The sequence below is a fragment of the Eupeodes corollae genome, chromosome 1 (genome assembly GCF_945859685.1).
Source record: "Eupeodes corollae chromosome 1, idEupCoro1.1, whole genome shotgun sequence".
Lineage (NCBI taxonomy): Eukaryota > Metazoa > Arthropoda > Insecta > Diptera > Syrphidae > Eupeodes > Eupeodes corollae.
The window spans coordinates 137,571,664-137,592,368 of record NC_079147.1 but is presented as its reverse complement, the minus strand read 5'-3'; the positions used below and the strand labels follow the sequence as shown (position 1 = coordinate 137,592,368).

Sequence of the window (20,705 nt, the reverse complement as noted above, 5' to 3'; positions counted from 1 at the left end):
TAATATGATCAATTAGTTAAGTTCTTTAATATAGGTTTTATAATATTTCATATGTGTGTCAGTGCAATATAAAAGTTAGTTAGGGAAAAAACAAGAAGAAGGCTATTTAAAAACTTGACAGAGTTGTTCTATTTAATTTACAAATATTTAAAATATATTAAAATATACATAATTATTGCCCGTTTTCTAAACTACGTCAAACTAGGAGTCGGAATTTATTTAATAGGCCCATATATGAATAAATTAAATGTCTTTTCGTCAAACCATTCAATTTAGACAGATTTCCCAAGAAATGCCAGTCAATTTTGTATCAAATCCATTAGGATAAGATAGCCTAGATTAACAAATGAAAATGTTAGAAATATAAATTAGATAGCACAACAGTTTGTATAGAACCACCATGACTTACAGTTTTATGCCGAACCCGAACGGATAATCTGAGAAAGCAGTTTTCATGATGGGTGCTGCCTAAATTACGCCTATGATAATTAATAAAATATCGTCAAGCTCCCAAAAAAAGGAGATCTAACAAAGTGCGAACATTTGTATTCTACCTGCCGTTGCTAAAATAGTAGCAAAAGTCATACTGAAACGCATCAGAGAACACCTTGAGGCCACACTCGATGCCGAACAAGCAGGATTTGGAGGAATAACTCTATCAGCTTAAAAACAAAGCTACGACTGTTTCGCATAAATGTAGAATCTGTGCTTCTCTATGGGTGCAGCATTTGGAAGGTTACAAGAAAGCTACAAACCTTCGTGATCATCTTCGCAACATTCCAAGGATTTTCTAGGTAAACCGTATATCAAATGAGGCCCTTCATAGAAGAACAGTTCAGGAACCAGTAGACTATTATACGAAACAATGTTGATCTGCACACGTTACTTAAAAAAATATGCATATTGAATTTAACAGAAACTGCGATTATATGGAAAATAAGTCCGTTTCGTGAGTTAGGTTCACTTAATTAAATCAATAAACAACAGGAGAACAACTCTGTGCAAACTAAATTCATCGAAACAAAAATTACAATATGTAAAGCTTAAGCGAAGGGAAGGAAATTGTCAACTTTTTTCTAATTTGACACTCACTGAGTGCTAGCGTGCTGAGTGCCGGAGTGGTGGTGGTGATGGTGATAAGTAAAATACTGCGAATATTGCGAGTAGGACGCAGGACTCCATACCTCGCTGCCATTGGAACCGGATCCAACAACGGATTGCTGTTGCATATGGTGGTGATGCTGATGCTGATGACCCGTTGCAGCGACGACAGCGGCAGCGCTATGATGATGATGTTGATGGGAGGTGGCATGAGGGTGGGACAAATGATTGACCGGCTGATTAGGTGCGACATGTAGCAACGTCTCAGCTGAATGACTATGCGGCGATTGTATATGCGAGCCATCCGTCGCTATTCGATGGTGAGCGTACATACTGGCTGCATCATCGGCAGCAGGGTGTTGATGGAGATGATATGATTCTGGAGTTGGTATTTTGCCATCTTTTCCAGTGCCGCCGCTGCCATTCACCAATTGCCCATCGCCATAGATTCCATTTGCGGCAACTGATGTAGGAGAGGCGTCCTGAGGCGAACGGGGTGTTGTGTCACGACTTCCACTTGTGCCCCACATAAGCACCGTTTGACGTTCGTACGGGTCATGTGAGGCCATTTCAACTTTTGGAGTTACACCATTAGTATTAGAGCTGGAGTTGGCTGGATTCGATGAAGCAGGATTGACAGGCGACGGACCATCTGACGAGCAGGATACTACCTCCATAACTTGGGGAGAAGATTTTGGCGTTTTCAGTGATATCTGTAAAAGGATTCCTACTTAATTTTGACAAAAGCGTCTCCTCGTCATGATACCTACCTGTGGTGTAGACGTCGGACTCCCATAACCACTGCTGTACCCACTATAGTATTTACTAGATTCTTGCCATTTGTCTTCTTTGGGAGCAATTGTGTAGCCATCGTAGGATAGAAAACCATTAGTAACATAGGAAGCGGGAGGTGCTGTATGATGATGATAATCCGGGTAATACCCACTAACACCTTGTAGCCGATATTGATGGAAGATGTTTTCGGTCACTGGATAGAAGTTTGTTGAATGCACCGAAGGGCTCATATATAGATTGTCAGCTGCAGCCGCATATGGCGAAGTGGTATACATCGGATTGAGATTGGAATAAGCAGCAGCAACAGCTACAGCTGGATCAGGAATATATTCAACAACCGGAGCTGGAGATGTAACCTTACAAGAAAAAAAAAATCGGAAATGAGTCAAGATTCTTATGAAATTGTACATTTGTTTAAAAGTACCTGCCCAAGGGGAGAAGTTTGTTGCATTTTACGCTTCGATCTACACGTGGATAGAAAATCTCGTAGTTGGGTTTTATATCGTCGATTGGGCCGCGTTGGTGTCACTGGCGGTGGAAGAGAATTAGGTGATCCACTGGGTGCTACCACCAGTTGATCAGCCTCCGAGAAATACGTTGACGCTAGCCCAGTATCCAAATAACTGACTTTGAAATCCATTGTTCGTTTGCCCAAAAGATCGCGACCTTCTTCGTCCATGAGTTGGCGGTGAGTGCAAATCACAAAGTCCGGTTTTGAATTTTTATAAACCAACCGCGAGCTGAAGGAATTATGTTGTGTAAATTTTACATTTTCATTTAAAACTACTAAGCACAAACCTTGTTTGAAGCCATTGCCACTCGCCATCTTTCTTCTGATAACGATAAGCAATCATTCCAGAAGCTCCCGTTTTTAATACTAAAATTGAAGTTAAAGTAGATCACAAATGTAACTCTTAATCGCTCTCAATTAGCACTTACATTCTTGGTGAGCACTTGCAACATACGCCAGGTCATCGTAATGCACCAAATCATAACCACCCAAGTTGATCAGCTCTGAATCAGAATAACCCAAAATCATTTTTCCCCTATAAAATAAAGCAAAACAAAAAAACTGAAGTCTGAAATCCGAGATCTTTGTGCAAAGATAGCCATACCTTTGATCCATCGAAACCAGCGACAGATCAAGTTTATGTTTTGACTTAAACATATTCTCTTTGTGAGGGATTTCTAGCAAACTTGGTGGCCCAAAAGGAGTGCAATAAGCAAATAGTGCTAAGGGAGGTTCTTCGGTCTTACGATTTTGTCCATGCAGAATCTTTATTCGACCACGTATATCAAGACGCAGAAAACCGGAAGTGTTGTCTAGTAGACATCGGAAGCGCACTGTAAAACTTCGCTCAAGAAATGCTGTTTTGTCAGGGGCTAAAGCATCAGCCAATTGCATACTGGACATATCGGCGGGCAGAAAAGAATTCCATAGTAATTGGCGTTGCAGTTCTTCTCGATCTTCGGAATGAACTAGCTCGTAGACTGATTGATGGACGATGTCAGACTGTAAGAAGAAGAAAACAAAAATCAGTAACATTAGAAAATTCTGTGTCAGAATATTATAGCTATGTTTTTTTTGGCCAGATAAATGTTAAATACATATTATATACAAATCTCCCTATTTGGGTACTCAGAGACCACAAAAGTGACTTTCAAATATTGTCATTTGGTGTTTCCACTCTGCAGCCCTTTTTTTAGTCCCATTCAGGAACGAGGAGACAGGAGAGCAGCGAGTGATTTGGCCTTAAGGTTAACTATGATTTCACGTAAGAATGCGCAACCAACAGCTGCACCCCAACAAAGCAAGATCAACCCAAAAAAAAAAAATTTCAGGCAACTTGGTGAGGTTAAGAATCTGCTATAGACTTATTTTTAATTTAAAAGAAATTCAGATGATTATTATCAGCGCGGACGAAAATTAATCACCAAGTTCATACTGGGCCAAATTGAGACATAAATTCTTGTGGCAGCCATAAATACAAAGCACATACGTACTTCACCCATAAAAAAGAACGCAAAGACTTTTGCAACCTGCGCTATATCCCTTCAAATACGTCGCTCCCTTCCTAAAGTCAATCGATTCCAATCCAATATACCTTAGCGAGGTTTCCTCATCCCTCTGCACGATTTATTCGAAACTCAAATCGAATGGATGCATCTCCGCGCACAGCGATACATTTCCTCTTATGATCGGATTTAGATTAATTTTTAATGTTTTCCGATATTTCATATGTAATATTGGCAGAACAGCAAAAAGCCGGTGGTAATCAGTGCTTGTTGAACAAATAAAGAACACACGGAGCGGAGCAAACGATAAATAAAACGCAGCATCATATCGCTGCAACATGCTCCTGCCTCCGCACTCTTTCTCTAATTTAAAGCTTGAGTTTCGCGTCCGTATTTAAACTTCTTTTTACCTGCATCTCGAAGTAAGGTATTCCCCCTGATGTGATGATGGCGGAGGACGAGAAGGAGAAGGCGGAGGCGACTGGTTAGTGGGTGCTTGCGCCTTTGTGATCTCTTGGTTCCACATGATACACCTTTTCTAATATACCTATTCACTTTAAACATATATAAGGCCTCCTGAGTGTGTCTTGAACATTTCAAATACGGAATGAAAGTACTTGTCTTAAAAGTGTTTTGTATTGCCTTCTGGTTGTTGTTGTTTTTTGTGCGGTGTAGTGTTGTAATTCTGTGAGATTTTTGTTGGGTTGGCCTTTAGAGCCTGCAAGGAATTGAGTTTTCAATCTAAAATTTGTTTGTATGAATCCATGAAACGCCATCCAGTTTCTGTTGCCCGCCCATTGCTCGTCCTACAAGCCGGTGTGGAGGATAACACAAAAGAGAAGGTAAGTACCAACATGTTTTTACGAACAGAGGTTACGCAAGTTCAATTAAAAGTAAGACATTTCAATCGAAATTTAAATTAATTTGTATTAGGATATACCCTTAAATACCCAGTCAAGGTCCTTGTAAAATTTTAGAAAACCAGAGTTTTAATTTAACTAACAGACGAAGCTCTTTCAGAGCTTAAACAGTAAACATGAACTCTACAATTTTTTGTATCAGTCTCTTTACAAATTACGGGGTTAAATCAATATTCTCACCCTACTTTGTTTTTTTAATTTAACTTAAAGAAAGGAGACTTTTGCATATGCAACTTCTGCTAATATACAAAATAGGAGAACTACGAAAATATATTAGCAGTTTCTATTTAACCCTTAAATTTAGTATTAATAAGCATGCCATTTGACATATTTGATAGCTTCTTTATAAACTTACTTACAACGTCATCCGGGCGGATGACTCAATCATCCCTACCAAAACCGGGACCTGATCCGTGCCACGTGCATCGTAAATCTCAAACTTTTTCAGTTTGTTCATACCCCTAGTCTCTAGGTGTACTAGTCTAAGGCATTATTTATTCAGAGACATGTTCTGGAACTTTCCAGACTTGTTCTTCTTCGCTCATGCGTGCTACGTATCTTGCCCACCGAAGTCTATCAAGTTTTATCTTTGCGGATATATCAGCTCCACAGCATATTTCGTATATAAGATTAAGGTGCCCTTGACTGAGCACCTAATGGCTGAATCACAAATACGCTTCAGCTTCGGCTTCACCTGACGTTTACGAGTTCAGAAATAGGAATTCAATGCATGCATCACAATGGAGCTTCGACCTCACGTTTCGTTTGACAATCGTAAGGAAAAGAACGTATTGTAACGTAATGTGACTCCAAACGGAAGCTCTAGTTCATGGCTGAATTACAAATACGCTTCAGCTTCGGCTTCGTCTGCGTTACGGTGAGTATGCTTCGAGGTTGCTTTGAATAACATTTCTTTATTGCATGGCTCCAAAGAGCAAATATTAAGTTTGTTGAAATTTGTTTACAGCTGTTGAGCTGTCAAACAAAGTTTTATTCACGGGTACTGCCTCTTGCGAGGAATTGACAAATTCTCCAAGAGTAATTCTTGTCATGAAAAGTGCTTTCTCAAACTAGCCCTTCGGATTTGGCTTAAAAAAAACTGTAGGTCCCCTCTATCTCTGACAACAGTACTCGCACACAGGAATGGTTGAAAGTTGTACGTCACTAGGCCTTAGTCCTCAACGGACAAAAACTTTAAGTTGACAACACTATTTTAAGTGGCGCAAGTTGTAACATCTGCCAAGTTATTCAATTTTAGTGTGGGCATTTCAAACCAAATGGTACGAACCCGTGAATTGACCTCGAGGGATAATTATGTAGTCACTAGTCTACGTCTATACATGCCCGAAAAGATTGACCACTTGAGGGACAATATTGCAAACGGTGGCAAATGATGAAAAAAGTAATCGAAAACACTGGTTGACAAGTCGTTGTTTCTGGCAATCACATTGCATTTTTCCAATATCTTTTGATGTTCTTAATTCAAGTCCGACTTCAAAATTACTCTATTAAATAAAGTTTATACGATACATATAAAAGGGTTTTCATGACGTAGCTTTTTTTTAGTAAAATTCTTGATAGTTTTTTTAATCTATAATATTTTCGGAATAAGTTTCCAGATTTCACGTGTCTCAAGTTAATCTTTAAAAAACGCTGACGCATTTGTTCTAAAGTAATTGTCAACAGAAAAGGCAAAACAGATTAAATCTAAGCCTGTCCTCTTCAAAACTTATTTTTCAAAACTACGAAAGCGTTCAATTCGAAATTTGGATAATTACCGTACAATTTAATTTCGAGGAATATGTCGTGCTTTACCTAAGCCTTTAAAAACCCGTTTTTGGTAGACTTTAGCATTTAAAAAATTGCATATTTTAAAAACTTGATGTGCTAGAAACGTTTTAAGGTGGGTTTCAAACTCAACGGAACTAAATCTTTTAGAAAGTATTGTTTTATATAAGAAGTGTAAAACGTAATTTCAGTATTCAAATCATTAAAATATATGGAAATAATCAACATTTACGGCATTGCTAAACATCAAATGGAAATCAAATTGAAATTTTAAACTTGCATGCAAAGGCCTTTTTTTTAGACGTCTGTCAAAAAGACAGCGAGGCAAACTGACTTCCGTGTAGATGCAGGGATGCTATATGCTTGTCTTAATCTGGAAGGAAGAAGTGCTTACTTGCACCTCCACGTGGGGGCTCTCAGGGAGCAAGTTAGAGAAATGAATGCCAATCGATGATGAATGATACTGATCAATTTATAATTATTGAAAAAGACACAGCTTAGAATTGCACTGAGAAAATTCTCAACTTATGAGCGAACGCAACCACGCTACGTGGTTGACTAACTGATAAATATTATACAAACCCAATAAGGATCAGTAAATATAATGACTAAGTTTCATAGATATTTAATATACGATTAAAAAAAAGTCTGAAGTGGAGTTAAAAATCATTTTTAGGATTGATGTATACATTGTAGATAAAGCTCGGCTGATTGCATCCCACAAGATGCCGGCGACCACTTCTAGGGTTATCTTCCCTAGATGTCACTTCGTCAAAGACAAAATTATCATACCACTGACGATGTGGTACCACGGGCTATATTAAAGCCTCCTGGTTGATTCCAGGAACATATGTTGGGATATCCACCTTGTGAGAGTATCGTGGTGGCTGTGGTTTATCCTATATGCATAGGGTATTGATTTTACATTACTCAAAAATCAATATGTAGATAGACAAAGCCAATACCAAAGGTTAACAAAGAAGTGAATTTGGTATGTCTTGGTAGCTTGGAAACAGGAACTTACTTGAAACATTTACCCAAATAAGAGAGAGTAAATCATTGCGTAAATGCTTTTGGTTAAAAACAAAAACCAAGCGAATATACTGCGACGGGCAGCAAATGTAAGAACTTGTCGTCAAAATAAGGCTCAATAGCCAGGTGTTGATGCTGTAAGCAAGTATTCTCTGTCAAAAAGACAAACTCCGAAAAAGTAGTGTCAGCACACCGTTGTATTAAACTTTCCGGGTAGGATTGGAAGTAATATTATTGATGTGCAAGACATTTTCACGTTCTATGTACTCATTCACACGAGTTAAAATCGATAGATTCCATTTGAGTAGTTAACGTCTCAAAAAGTCAACAAGCAGAGTTGGAATGAGAATCCTTAACCAAGGAATTAAATATTATTGAAAACAAAACGTTAAGAACTTACATGTACATTTAAAAATAAGTACAAAGGTTTGGTAAATTCAACGTTAGGCAGACATTTGTAATTTGTAAAGGAATTGAAGTGGCGGGAGCCTTTAAACAAAAATGTGTTAAGGATGTTGAAGAAGCGATACCAAAAATCTTGTCGTTGAATGACATTTCGAACCTAACCAGATTTGTGACAAGTGTTTCCTACGATTTTATTGCTCGTAAACTATATCTCCCCCTCCCCTCCTCTCCACACTAATCCACGAAGTCATCGCTGCTAAAGCGCTTTTAAATGATTCTTCCTCGTTATTATTGCTACGCTACATTTTTTTGAAGAAATTCTATTTTTAAACGTATTTCCATAAATAATGATGAAAATCCGATATAAATTTACATAAAAGTAAATTTTGTTCACTTAATTGTACCCGTGGCGAGATGGTTAGTGCGTTGAACTGTCATGTCTAGGATCTTGGGTTCAATCCCTGCTTGTGACATCTAAAATTGTTTCCATGGGTATTACCTCTTGCGGGAAATTGACAAATCCGTCAAGCAAAAATGTATTGTCATGAAAAGTGATTTCTCAAATTATCCTTTCAGATTTGGCTTAAAACTGTAGGTCCTCTCCGTCCCTGGCAACATTACATAACAAACAGGGCTAGTTGAGAGTTGTAAGTCACTAGGCCCAAGTCCCCAATGAATTGTTGCGCAGTTCATGCAAAACTATGTTTACTTTACTTAAACGGCTGTTCATTTATTTCAAAATTACAATTAAATTGTTTGTCGAAATGTTAATTGATTTATTAGATCGCATGTGAAATATATGACTTACTTACTTAAGGTGGTGCTACAGTTCTGTGTGAACTAGGGCCTCACCCAACAAACTTCTCCATCTAGCTCGAATTCGAAGACTTTCCGGGCATTGGTTTCCATGCGCTCTACGTGACCCAGCCATCTTAGTCCTTTTTGGCTAAGTCTACGTCGCTGTACAGCCCATACAGCTCGTCATTCCATCTTCTCCTCCACTCCCCTTCGATGCATACGGGACCGTAGATCACACGAAGAACTTTTCTCTCGAAGCGACCCAAAATGCTTTCATCCGTTTTTGTCGTAGTCCATGCTTCTGCACCGTGTAGCAGGACGGGGATGATAAGGGTTTTATATAGCAACACTTTGGTCTCTGGAGAGAGGACTTTACCACTCAATTGCTTCGTTAGTTCAACGAAACAGCGGTTAGCAAGAGTTATTCTGCGTTTGATCTCAGCGCTGGTGTTGTTTTCTGCGTTTACCTAGGCCTAGGTAGACGAATTTTTTGACTATCACAAAGTTATGTCTGTCGATGGTGACATTTTGACCAAGACGTCGGTGTTCTTTCTTGACGACAGCATGTAGGTACTTTAATTTGCTTTCATTAACCGTTAAACCAATTTTTGCAGCCTCTACCTTATTACTCACAGAAGCCCCATTGACATCACGCTGAGTTCTTCCGATTATGTCTATGATCGACGAGTAAATTGGTGTTTTAGCTATACGCAATTCCGTTTTAAAGGACTAATCACATGAGAGCGACTAACGAATAAACCAATATTCGTCTATTATGACATTTCTTTCACATGTCTTGTTTTTATTGGTTGAAGTGTGGATGACATGTGGAACGCGAATTGTGTTTGACAGTTCTTAACATCAGATTGCAATTCGGGACGAACAATTTGTTTACTTTTATTTCTATTATTTTGGCAAAGAAAAAGCTAATTCTATTACCTAAAGATTAACTTAAGCTATATATTTACCTTGTTGTTTACAATTTTCACAGAATTTTTGTTTATACATTGTTTAAAATCACATTTATTCATTCATTCGTCGGTCGTTGGTTGCTCTCATGTGAACTATCCCTAAAAGCGACACAATTAAAACAACGACAATAAGCGTTGAAGCCAAACGACTACCTAATTAAAATATTAACCTATATTCAAAGTACTTTATTATCTATCATTCAAGTAAAAATACTGACAAGTTTTTAACAGTTTTGAAGTCTAAATGTTCATCTGTCAATTTCTATGAAATGGCGTTCCCAGCTTCAAAAAACTGAAAGACTTTTTACCAAATAGTGAAATGTTCACCGACATTTAACGCGCCTTTCTTGTGATCCACATACATACATACGCAGTAGAACTTAAATTTGTCAAGTTTCTTAAATCAAGGTTTAGTTCCCCTCAAGTCACCTCGTATTTAACAACATGTAAAGCAATTACCCTCATAGCTTCTAACGGTTCTTTCCACAATTTATTAATGAAAAAGTATATAGATGCCTTGCAACCAACCATCATTTGATTCATAAAATTTTCATTCATTCATATAAATTTTGTTCTTCAAGATATGTAAGATTTTTTGTTAACTTACCTGATGGAAACCCAAGTAACTTTCTATGCTGTGCGTTGCGAAGAAAACCTCCCCTTCACATGTAAGGATCATTAGAAATCCATTTAGTGCCTGAAAGTAAGACAAAAAGAAACCAAAAATTATATTATTACAACCAGTATTTTAGATATGCGATACATTTACAATCTTTTCAGTTGCTTTGGTCCAGATTATTTTAATGTGGACCGAAAACAACAAGACAATAAAATCAAAACTAACAACTACAAGATCAACGATTCCCCAAAAACTTCTCTAACATAATGATGGTTGAACAATAATTATTATAACTCAAATTGAGCCTCTGCCGACACTTTGCTTTATTTTCGGGATTATCTGGATGATAGATGTTATAAATGTATGTATGTAGGTAGGTAAATACTACAAGCTGATGTGATTTTCAACTTTCTGATGAACCAGGAAATGGCAGACAATTAAATCAATAAAATAAGTTCATCGCCATTCTACGCGTTCTGTTTTTGTGTTAAGGTATACGCAAGGTATCCACGCATCATTGGGGTCATTTAAAATGTGATTTGGAAGAAGCGGGAAACCGAATGCATGACCGACGCGATTGAAGATCTGAGGGTGAGGGACGGATGTTTGTGGTCCATCGAACTAATAAAAAAGTACCTTTAATCTAAATACAGCTTCTTCATTTACACAAACTCATATTTGCGCTCTAAGGCATAGAAAAATATAATAGAGGCTTACCTAGGGGACGCGACGACACAAGGTCTTGATTGAGTAACTTGTCCAGTTGGTCTTGCTGGAAAATCTTAAATCTTGTCTGAATGATGCTATGCTGGCATTTGTTTGTTGCTTAAGTGATTTTTCCATTACAACAAAACCGGGGCGCTAGTTATTAAAATCGCATTAGAATGAAAGATTGTTTTGCTATGTCTGTATTGTATGAATGTATATCTGTGCGTGTCCGCCTCCTCCCTCCTTAATAATGACAACCGAATAAAGGATGTAGAGAAGAATGACAACCGAAGAAGTCGTCGTTGATTTCGTCGTCGTAGTCGTCGTCGTGGTCGCTTAGCCAGAAGACATCGCATCCAGCGACACAGAGCCGACAGCCCAGCCAAGATAAAGAAACAATTAATGAGATGCGAGAAGGAGGAGTGCGCCAGAGTTAGCCATAGCTTGGCCATCACATCTTCACATCACTGCAATCTGCCTTTGTAGTATGTAAGAGCGCCCATATTTTTTGATTCTTATATGAGCCTCTATATAGCCCCAGGATATATGTGAATACTCAATGCTGATGCTCGTATAGTTAATTGAGGTTTTGCTAAGGCACAACAGTGACGACGGCAGCGGCGGCGACGACGGCGACGACGGCGACGTTCGGTAGTGACGGCAACGATGATATGCCGCAAGAGTGCCTCAGAGTACCACAACTTTATAGCATATATATTTACAAGCATCAAGCAGTGGATTTTGAGGGCGCGGATTTGGATGCACTGTGTATCACTCTGTCGGCGAATTAATAAATAATAATTGTTGTTATGATGATTAAGATGATCAGCAACCGTATAAGCTGAAAGTCGGTATAGATATACTCTAAAGGCAGATACAGGTACACATATAAAGATGGATTGAAGTAGGCGCATACTAATCACTTGGCTGAGAGATAAATATGCAGATGTCGCAATTAAAGGCAAATTAAATTAATCTTAACGAATTGTGCAAGAGAATTTTTTGTTTTTATTTCGAAGAAATTTTTATGAAATAAATTAAATATTATGAATTAAAACGGTTTTATACTAGTAAAGTGAGAGAAATATAATAATATTCTGAGGAACTTCATCTGGGTTTGGCGTGAAGTATATCTTAAGAAACTTATTAATGAATTGTTAAATGCTTCTGCTGATGGATCAACCAATATGGTTACATGCAATGCAATAATGGAAAATTCAAAAGGTATAAAATTTTCCTTGTGCATTCATTATATTAATTCTTTTTATCATCCTAATAATTTCCACCTTTTAATATCAAAACCATCTCTATTAGAAGAATGTTACTTATTTATTTCTAATCTTTTTTCTTTTTGGAAAAAACTGAGATATTTTTATGAATTTGATCAAAGAGCAATAAATATTAAATTCTAGAAGTCTGTTACACTATTCAATTTATAGGTTCTTACTGTAAACGTTGACAGATTTCTTAAGTAAGCTATAATTTTATTTTGTGGATTTACGTTAACGTGCATTCATAATGTGTTACTATTGTAACCAGCACGCGTTGACAAATATTCTGGGCTCTCATTTACCACCATTTTGGCATTCCATATCGTGGAACCGTCTTGAATTCTCATTCGTTTAAAATGTATGTAAAAATATTTGTCTACCTTTGACAATGATGACCTGAGTCGGAACTTGACAACTGATTTTGTATGAATTTCTTTCAAAGCTTTGATTTCAATTTTTTTAGAACCTTAAGGCCAGCATTTTGTTTTCCGAGCAAACAATTCCATTTGCATGTTGCTATATGGGTTAAAGTTTTATTGGGGTTTTTAATAGAGACTTCATAACTTTATAACTGTCAATGTCAATTTATATTGGTATGACTCTGCATTACATTATCACCATACGAACAACGTCAGCAAATTGTAAACATTTTTTACAGAAAAAAAAGAGTCAGTGATACAAACTTTAGAAGCGTCAACTCCATTTTTAGTTGTATTTCAACCTAGAAAGCAGGCAATAAGAAGTTTAATGCAAAGTCTGAGTATATATTTATATTCCTTTTGTGATGTTGCCATTTCAGTGTGATATTGGGTTAGTCGAAGAGTCGAAAATATCACTCCCATTCAGGCGTCCGCGGCAAACGGTCTAAATCAATCACTTCTACGGCGTTCTCAAGAATTGGGCATCGCTCAGACCACAATATGGCGTCTTTTGCGTAAAGACATGGTTTAAATCCGTACAAGATCAAACTGACTCAAGAATTGAAGTCGATGGATCATTTTAAGCGACGTATGATCTCCTATTGGGTTCACGACGTATGTGAGGTATAGAAATGTTCAAAACAATTGGTTTGATTGTGTTTTCTTTAAGAATGTCTGATTGAAAATCAGGAAGAATTAAAAAGTAATTATTCCGAATTCAAGAACCTATGGATATTGACCTAAAAGCAAACTTCTCGTTGGTGTCCTCTTCGCCTTAAGGCTTCTACCGCTTCTGTATGTTCAAGGGAAATATAGAGAAGCTTAAAATTTCTATTTGATATTTTGTATTTTGTTTATATTTTCAAACTTTATAATTATAGATGCCCTTAGTTTTTTTGACAAAAAAGGAAGAAAATGAAATTTAGATTTAATTATATTTTTTCCGCCAAACCTTAAAGAACGCAAGCATAGTTAAAGAGGTATTATTGCTTTAAAAGGAGATTTTGTATGAGAATCCGTATAGACTATAGCAGATTATATCTAGTACGAGTATCTTAATGTCTGTGGATTTTTAGAACGAAGAATGTGTAATTTAGAATTTAGCTGTTTTTAAGAATTGGTGAATAGTCATTCGATAAAAGTTATTGAATTCCAGTCCATTTTCCACAATCAAATCTCTATGAGGCGTTCTTTTTTGTCCAAAAAGTGATAAAGCTAATATTTGCCTAAAAAGCACCAGTGAAGACGGCATATCATTTAAAGAACCTTTATTTTGCCTCATATATTTTCGTCTACCATAACGATCGTCTCGTTATTGTGAATAGCCAGCTGTGTTATCGCACAATGATTACCAATGATTTTTGGCCCGAATTGAAAGATATGGACTTGGACGACTCGTGTTTTGAACAAGATGGTGCCAAAAGCCACACTTACTTACTTTACTTAAGGTAGCTCTACAGTCCTGTGTGAACTAGGGCCTCAACCAACAAACTTATCCATCTAGCTCGGTCCCTAGCTAGATGTCTCCAGTTTCGCGCTCCAAGTTGGGTCAGGTCACCTTCCACTTGTGCGCACCACCTGATTCGCGGTCTTCCTCTACTGCGCTGTCTTGTGGGTGTGGATTCGAAGACTTTCCGGGCCAGCGCATTGGTTTCCATGCGATCTACGTGAGCCAGCCATCTTAGTCGTTGGATTTTTACCCTTCTGCCTAAGTCTACGTCGCTGTACATAGTCCATGCTACTGCACCGTATAGCAGGACGGGGATGATAAGGGTTTTATATAGCAACACTTTGGTCCCTCGAGAGGGGACTTTACCACTCAATTGCTTTCTTAGTCCAAAGAAACAGCGGTTATTCTGCGTTTGATCTCAGAGCTGGTGTTGTTTTCTGCGTTTACAGCGGAGCCTTGGTAGACGAAGTCCTTGACTACCTCAAAGTAACGTTTGTCAATGGTGACGTTTTGACCAAGACGTCGCGGTCGGTGTTGTATGTCTTTTCTTGACGACAGCATGTACTTCGTTTTGCCCTCATTAACCGTTAAACCTATTTTTGCCGCCTCTGTCTCAATACTCACAAAAGCTCCATCGACATCGCGCTGAGTTCTCCCGATTATGTCAATGTCATCAGCATATGCCATTAATTGGACAGACTTTTGAAAGATAGTGCCTGTAGTGTTGACGTGTGAGCTCTGCACTATTCTTTCAAGCCCGATGTTAAAAAAATAACATGACAGCACATCACCTTGTCTTAAACCTTTTTTGACATTGAAAGGTTCTGTTAAGTTGTTTCCAACCTTTATGGAGCAGCGTAAATTCTCCATGGTCATCCTGCACAAACGCACGAGTTGGGCAGGGATGCCAAAACTAGACATGGCTTTATACGACTCGTCCCTGTTGATGCTGTCATATGCGGCCTTGAAATCGATGAAAAGATGGTGGGTGTCGATTTGGTGTTCTTGGGTTTTTTCCAGGATCTGCCGTAATGTGAATATTTGATCAACTGTGGACTTTCTTGGTCTAAAACCACACTGATAAGGACGTTCACATATTACGGCAGAGAAGATTTTATAGGCGAATCGGGCAAACATTACTGAGGTTCCATTCATCGGGCATGCTTTCTTCCGACCATATCTTACAGATAAGTTGGTGCATGCTCCTAACCAACTTATCCCCAGCTGCTTTAAGGAGTTCGGCATTCCAACCATCCGCTCCAGAGGCTTTATTATAGAGTTCAGCTTAGATATGGCAATATTAACTTCTTCTAAATCGGGAGGACGGGATTGTTGGCTTTCGTCGTCTATGTTGAATGTATCATTCTGCCTGACAGCGGAATTCAATTCGTCGTCGCCGTTATACGGTCTTCAAAAGTGGTCCTTCCATATTATCAGCATTGACTGCGGTTCCACTATGATGATTAACCTTTCGTCTGTAGCCTTCGGTTCTAGGTTTATGTACCTGTGAATTTCGTTTCACCTGTTCATAGAACTTTCTAACTTCATTTCTGCTTTTAAACCTCTCAACATCTTCGACAGCGCGCTTCTCATGCCCTCTCTTTTTCCTTCTGAGAAGTCGGCGTTCCTCTCGCCTCTTCTGCTTATAGAGCTCATGAGCAGGTCTCGTCCTTTTATGCAGCGCCGCTTTGCGTGCCTGTTGTTTGCCAAAAAAAACACAGGATACTTTATAATCGATGTATTTCAAAGTGGGCACTTTGGTTGGCCACCTCTAGTCTATTTTCTTTGGGGCTACTTTAAGTCAAGCCAACATTCAACGAGAAATAGCGGCCCTTTCGTTCGAAATTTACTCCCGGTATTGATATAAACGAAGTCGAGTTCAGCACATAAATGTTCAGAGTAGAGAACACAGCCCCTTGAGGGACTTAACTAGGTAAGGTGATAACAACACAAGACATTAATACAAGACAGAAGGACAGAAAGAACACATGTCAACAGCACGCGGTAGGTTTCGAGGCTGTCCACCATATGTCTACTAACCACGCTCACTGATGCTTGGTTTCGGTGACCGATGGGAACCGAAGCTTTATCAGTGACTAGGCCGTTGCCCATTTTGCGATGAATTACAGGCGACACTACTCAAAATTTTCGTCAGCTTAATAGCTTTTAAAACAAAATGTTATTCGTAATTACCTTTACGTTTATGGCTTAATTTCGACTTCACTTAATTATTTATTCAATGAAACCGAAGTCATATTCTATCTATTTTTACTAAACCCAAACTGTCACATATCAAATATGTTGTTAATTTTCCTTTATTGCAGCTGTATCTTTCATACTTATAATTACCTAAATTCAATTGATATAAAATGAAAATTTACCTTAACCAGGAATCCCTTACTTGGTGCTATGCTCATATCAATTTATTAGAGCAGTGCAAATTGTTACTATTTGTGTTTTGAATCTACCAACTCTTTTAAATTACACATATGAACCTATTAGCGCGCGGGATGCATATTAAGACCTCCAACAGACTGTGCAATCAAAATACATATGCGGTCTTATATTTCTATGTACCTTTTCTATGCAACTCTCTAGCAACTAGCAGCTCAAAGCTAATGGGGACATTGCCACTGTATCCACTCAACTTATCACAACAAAAATAAAATAAGCACACTATAGACACATCAGCAAGTAAAAATACCATTTTAGCGTTCGATGCTCATAAGTTCCGAGCTAATTAATGTGCTTAATCATTTGATAGAGTGAACCTGTTAACCGGAATATCCGTATCCAATGTGCAACAGTGCAACAGAGATTTTTTCACCAATAATGAATCTTTTCTATCATCGCATCTCGCTATACATAAATACAAGAAAATAAAAAAAGATGCTGATAATCAGAAGTGGGATTTTTATTCGAGCGTATCTATTACACAGACTATATTCTGTATTTACCTCTTGTTGGTGCCCCCTCAAGCTCCACACCATCATCCTTATCCGATATCATTTATAGATAAGTGCGAAAATAATAAACTGAAAAAGCTTAAAGTGTAGAGATATAGTCTTCTGTGTCGTCGTGCCTCGCACAAAATATCAGTCGTGATAGATGGCAAGTCATTTCAATACGCCACACGGCTTGATGCTCGACCATATCATCATTTAGGGGATTCTGCAATTGTTAGTTTGCTGATTGCAGGTAATAATATTTATATTTTTTTTATTGTTACTTGTTACTGCCGTAGTCAATATACGCCCCGTGCATATATTAAAGCTTAATGCTTAATAAGATTTGAGGTTAAGTGGCTGTTAATTGTTAAAGTGCATGCTATTTAAATGCGAATCGACACCGCCGCCGCAACCGCCTCCACTGCCAGCAGCCAGTGCAGCGCCAATGACAGTGCACCGCGGTTTTGTAGCTCTGCGTGCATTTCGTGCATGATATTATTAACAACAACAACCACAGAAAAAAGTCCAAAAGTTTAAGCACACGCAATACTATGCGCACTTGAAAATAGACACAAGTATGTACTTATGGCTTCTACAACTTCTACTTATCCATTACCTAACTTATGTTTATATTTATCAATCAAAATCAACACAAGTTATCGTTGTATAATTTCACAGATGATAGGAAAAAAAATCAAATAAGGTAATGATTCGAAACTCGACTCGAAGACTGTAATTAGGTTACGCTCTTATCGAAGTCTGTCTTTGCTAATGAGTTTTGAATGCGAATAAACGTCATGAGAAAATTATTGGAGATAAAAAAAACTTTTTTTTGTTTTGAATCCTTGACTACCAATAGAAGAAAATTTCAATTAAAGGATTTGGTAATAAAATAGTTTCAATGCGTCTAAAAACACTATTGTAAACTGTTAACACCGCAATCCACAACATTCCACAAATAAGTCAAAACAATGAAATACAAATTTTATCTATCAGGTGATTTAAATGTCTAAAGTTACAATAATTTGTAATTGCCGTTTCTTAATTCGCCTCTTGTAATAAATACAATTCTTCTAAGATTCGAAAACTGGCGAATTCCTGTGTGCGAGTACTGTTGTCAGAGATGGAAGGGACCTACAGTTTAAAGCCGAATCCGAACGCAAATTTGAGAAAGCACTTTTTATGACAAGAATTACTCTTGGAGAATTTGTCAATTACTCGCCGAGGAAGTACCCGTGAAAAAAAACTTTAGGTGGCATAGGCAGGGATCGAACCCAAGACCACTCGCATGACAGTCCAACACACTAACCATCATGCCACGGGTTTCAAAAGTATAGGGCAGGAATTCCTCATCTGTTAAACAAAGTTGTTAAACCAATTTTTTTTGCTTGTTGTTGAAGAATCAGATTTGAAGAATATGTGGTTTCAACAAGGCTGTGCCACATGCCACCCAACTCGATCGAACATCGATTTATTGAAAGAGACATTTTCTGGAGGCGTAATTTCTTGTCGTGGCGATATCAACTGGCTAACAAGATCATGCGTTTTGTTATGGACGAGATACCGCCCAATATATGTCGAAAATGGGTTGAAAATGCCTTAAAAGAATCGATGCTTTCCATTCATCCATTCAACGTAGACGGCGAAAGCCAACAATTCCGTCCTCCCGACTTAGACAAAGTAAAGATTGCCATATCTAAGCTGAAGGCTTGAATGCCGAGTTGGTTAGGACCTTGCACTAACTCATCTGTAAGATATGGTCGGAAGAAAGCATGCCCGATGAATGGAATCTCAGTATTGTTTGCCCGATTCTGAAAAAAGGAGACCCTCTTAACTGCACCAACTATAGAGGAATCAGTCAACTTAACATCGCCTATAAAATCTTCTCTGCCGTAATATGTGAACCTCTAAAGTCCATCGTCAACAACCTGATAGGGCGTTATCAGTGTGGTTTTAGACCAGGAAAGCCCACAGTCGATCAAATATTCACATTACGGCAGATGGAAAAACCCCAAGAACACTAAATCGACACCCACCATCTCTTTATCAATTTCAAGGCCGCATATGACAGCATCTGCAGGGACAATCTGTATAAAGCCATGTCTAGTTTTGGCATCCCTGTCAAACTCGTACGTTTATGCAGGATGACATGGATAATTCACGCTGCTCCATAAAGGTTGGAAATAACTTAACAGAACCTTTCGATCTTAAAAAAGCTTTTAGACAGGGTGATGCGCTGTCGTGCGATTTTTTTAACATCGGGTTTGAAGGAATAGTGCAGAACTCACAAGTCAACACTTGAGGCACTATCTTTCAAAAGTCTGTCCAATTACTAGCATATGCTAATGACATTGACATAATCGGAAGAACTCAGCGTGATGTCAATGGGGCTTTTGTGAGTATTGAGGCAGAGGCTGCAAAAATGGGTTTAACGGTTAATGAGGGCAAAACAAAGTACATGCTGTCGTCAAGAAAGGACATAAAACACCGACGTCTTGGTCAAAACGTCACCATTGAAAAAACGTAACTTTGAGGTATACAAGGACTTCGTCTACCTAGCCTCCACTGTAAACGCAGAAAACAACACCAGCGCTGAGATCAAACGCAGAATAATTCTTGCTAACCGCTGTTTCGTTGGACTAAGAAAGCAATTACGTGGTAAATTCTTCTTTCGAGGGACCAAAGTGTCACTATATAAGACCCTTATCATCCCCGTCCTGCTTTACGGTGCAGAAGCATAGATTATGAAAAAAGCGGATGAAAGCACCTTGGGTCGATTCGAGAGAAAAGTTCTTTGTGTGATCTACGGTCCCGTATGCATCGAAGGGGAGTGGAGGAGAAGATGGAATGACGAGCTGTATGGGCTGTACAGCGACGTAGACTTAGCCAGAAGGGTATGGAAACCAATGCTCCGTTCCGGAAAGCCTTCGAATCCACACCCACAGGACAGCGCAGTAGAGGAAGACCGCGGATCAGGTGGCGCGCACAATTGGAAAGTGACCTCACCCAAATCGGAGCGCGAAACTGGAGACATCTAGCTAGGGACCGAGTTAGATGGAGAAATTTGTTGTGTGAGGCAATAGTTCACACAGGACAGTAGCTCCACCTTAAGTAAGTAAGTAACAATCGATGCTTGCAAAAATGTCTAAAGTTATATTTGGACAATAGTGGGCTTTCCAAGTCTGAAGCCACTCTTATATATATACCTATGAAGGGTGGTGAAGGGTACCTACAAGTTTTATGTTGAATCCGAATAATTTGACAAGAACTACTCTCGGAGAAATTTCTTAGAGGTAGTATCCGTGGACAAAAATTTAAAACTGGTCAGGCAGGGATTGAACGTAGACCTCTGGAATTACAATCCTTTGTACTAACCATCAAACCAAAGGTATTTCAGGCACGGAACATTTGCTAAGTGCGAATCTATTACTATTATTGGACCAACAAATTTATTTCTTTTAGTC

At 38.4% G+C, this 20,705-nt stretch overlaps 1 protein-coding gene across 3 annotated transcripts in view; it reads right to left on the bottom strand.

Annotated features, from left to right (window-relative positions):
- The window catches only part of LOC129943239 (uncharacterized), a 129,861-nt gene that overhangs the window by 8,975 nt on the left and 100,181 nt on the right, over positions 1-20,705 (bottom strand). Inside the window, exons 1-9 of one of the 3 annotated variants that reach the window (XM_056052544.1) lie at positions 17,523-17,661; positions 17,251-17,464; positions 10,434-10,523; positions 3,012-3,409; positions 2,836-2,942; positions 2,695-2,773; positions 2,321-2,636; positions 1,872-2,252; positions 1,093-1,814 (exon numbers count right to left, since the gene is read on the bottom strand). In XM_056052544.1, coding sequence (XP_055908519.1) covers positions 1,093-1,814; positions 1,872-2,252; positions 2,321-2,636; positions 2,695-2,773; positions 2,836-2,942; positions 3,012-3,409; positions 10,434-10,523; positions 17,251-17,286 — 2,129 coding nt within the window. In that variant the 5' untranslated portion in view covers positions 17,287-17,464; positions 17,523-17,661. Of the gene's footprint in view, positions 1-1,092; positions 1,815-1,871; positions 2,253-2,320; positions 2,637-2,694; positions 2,774-2,835; positions 2,943-3,011; positions 3,410-10,433; positions 10,524-17,250; positions 17,465-17,522; positions 17,662-20,705 lie in introns of those variants that run through there. The other 2 variants (XM_056052542.1, XM_056052543.1) reach the window with 2 other exon arrangements.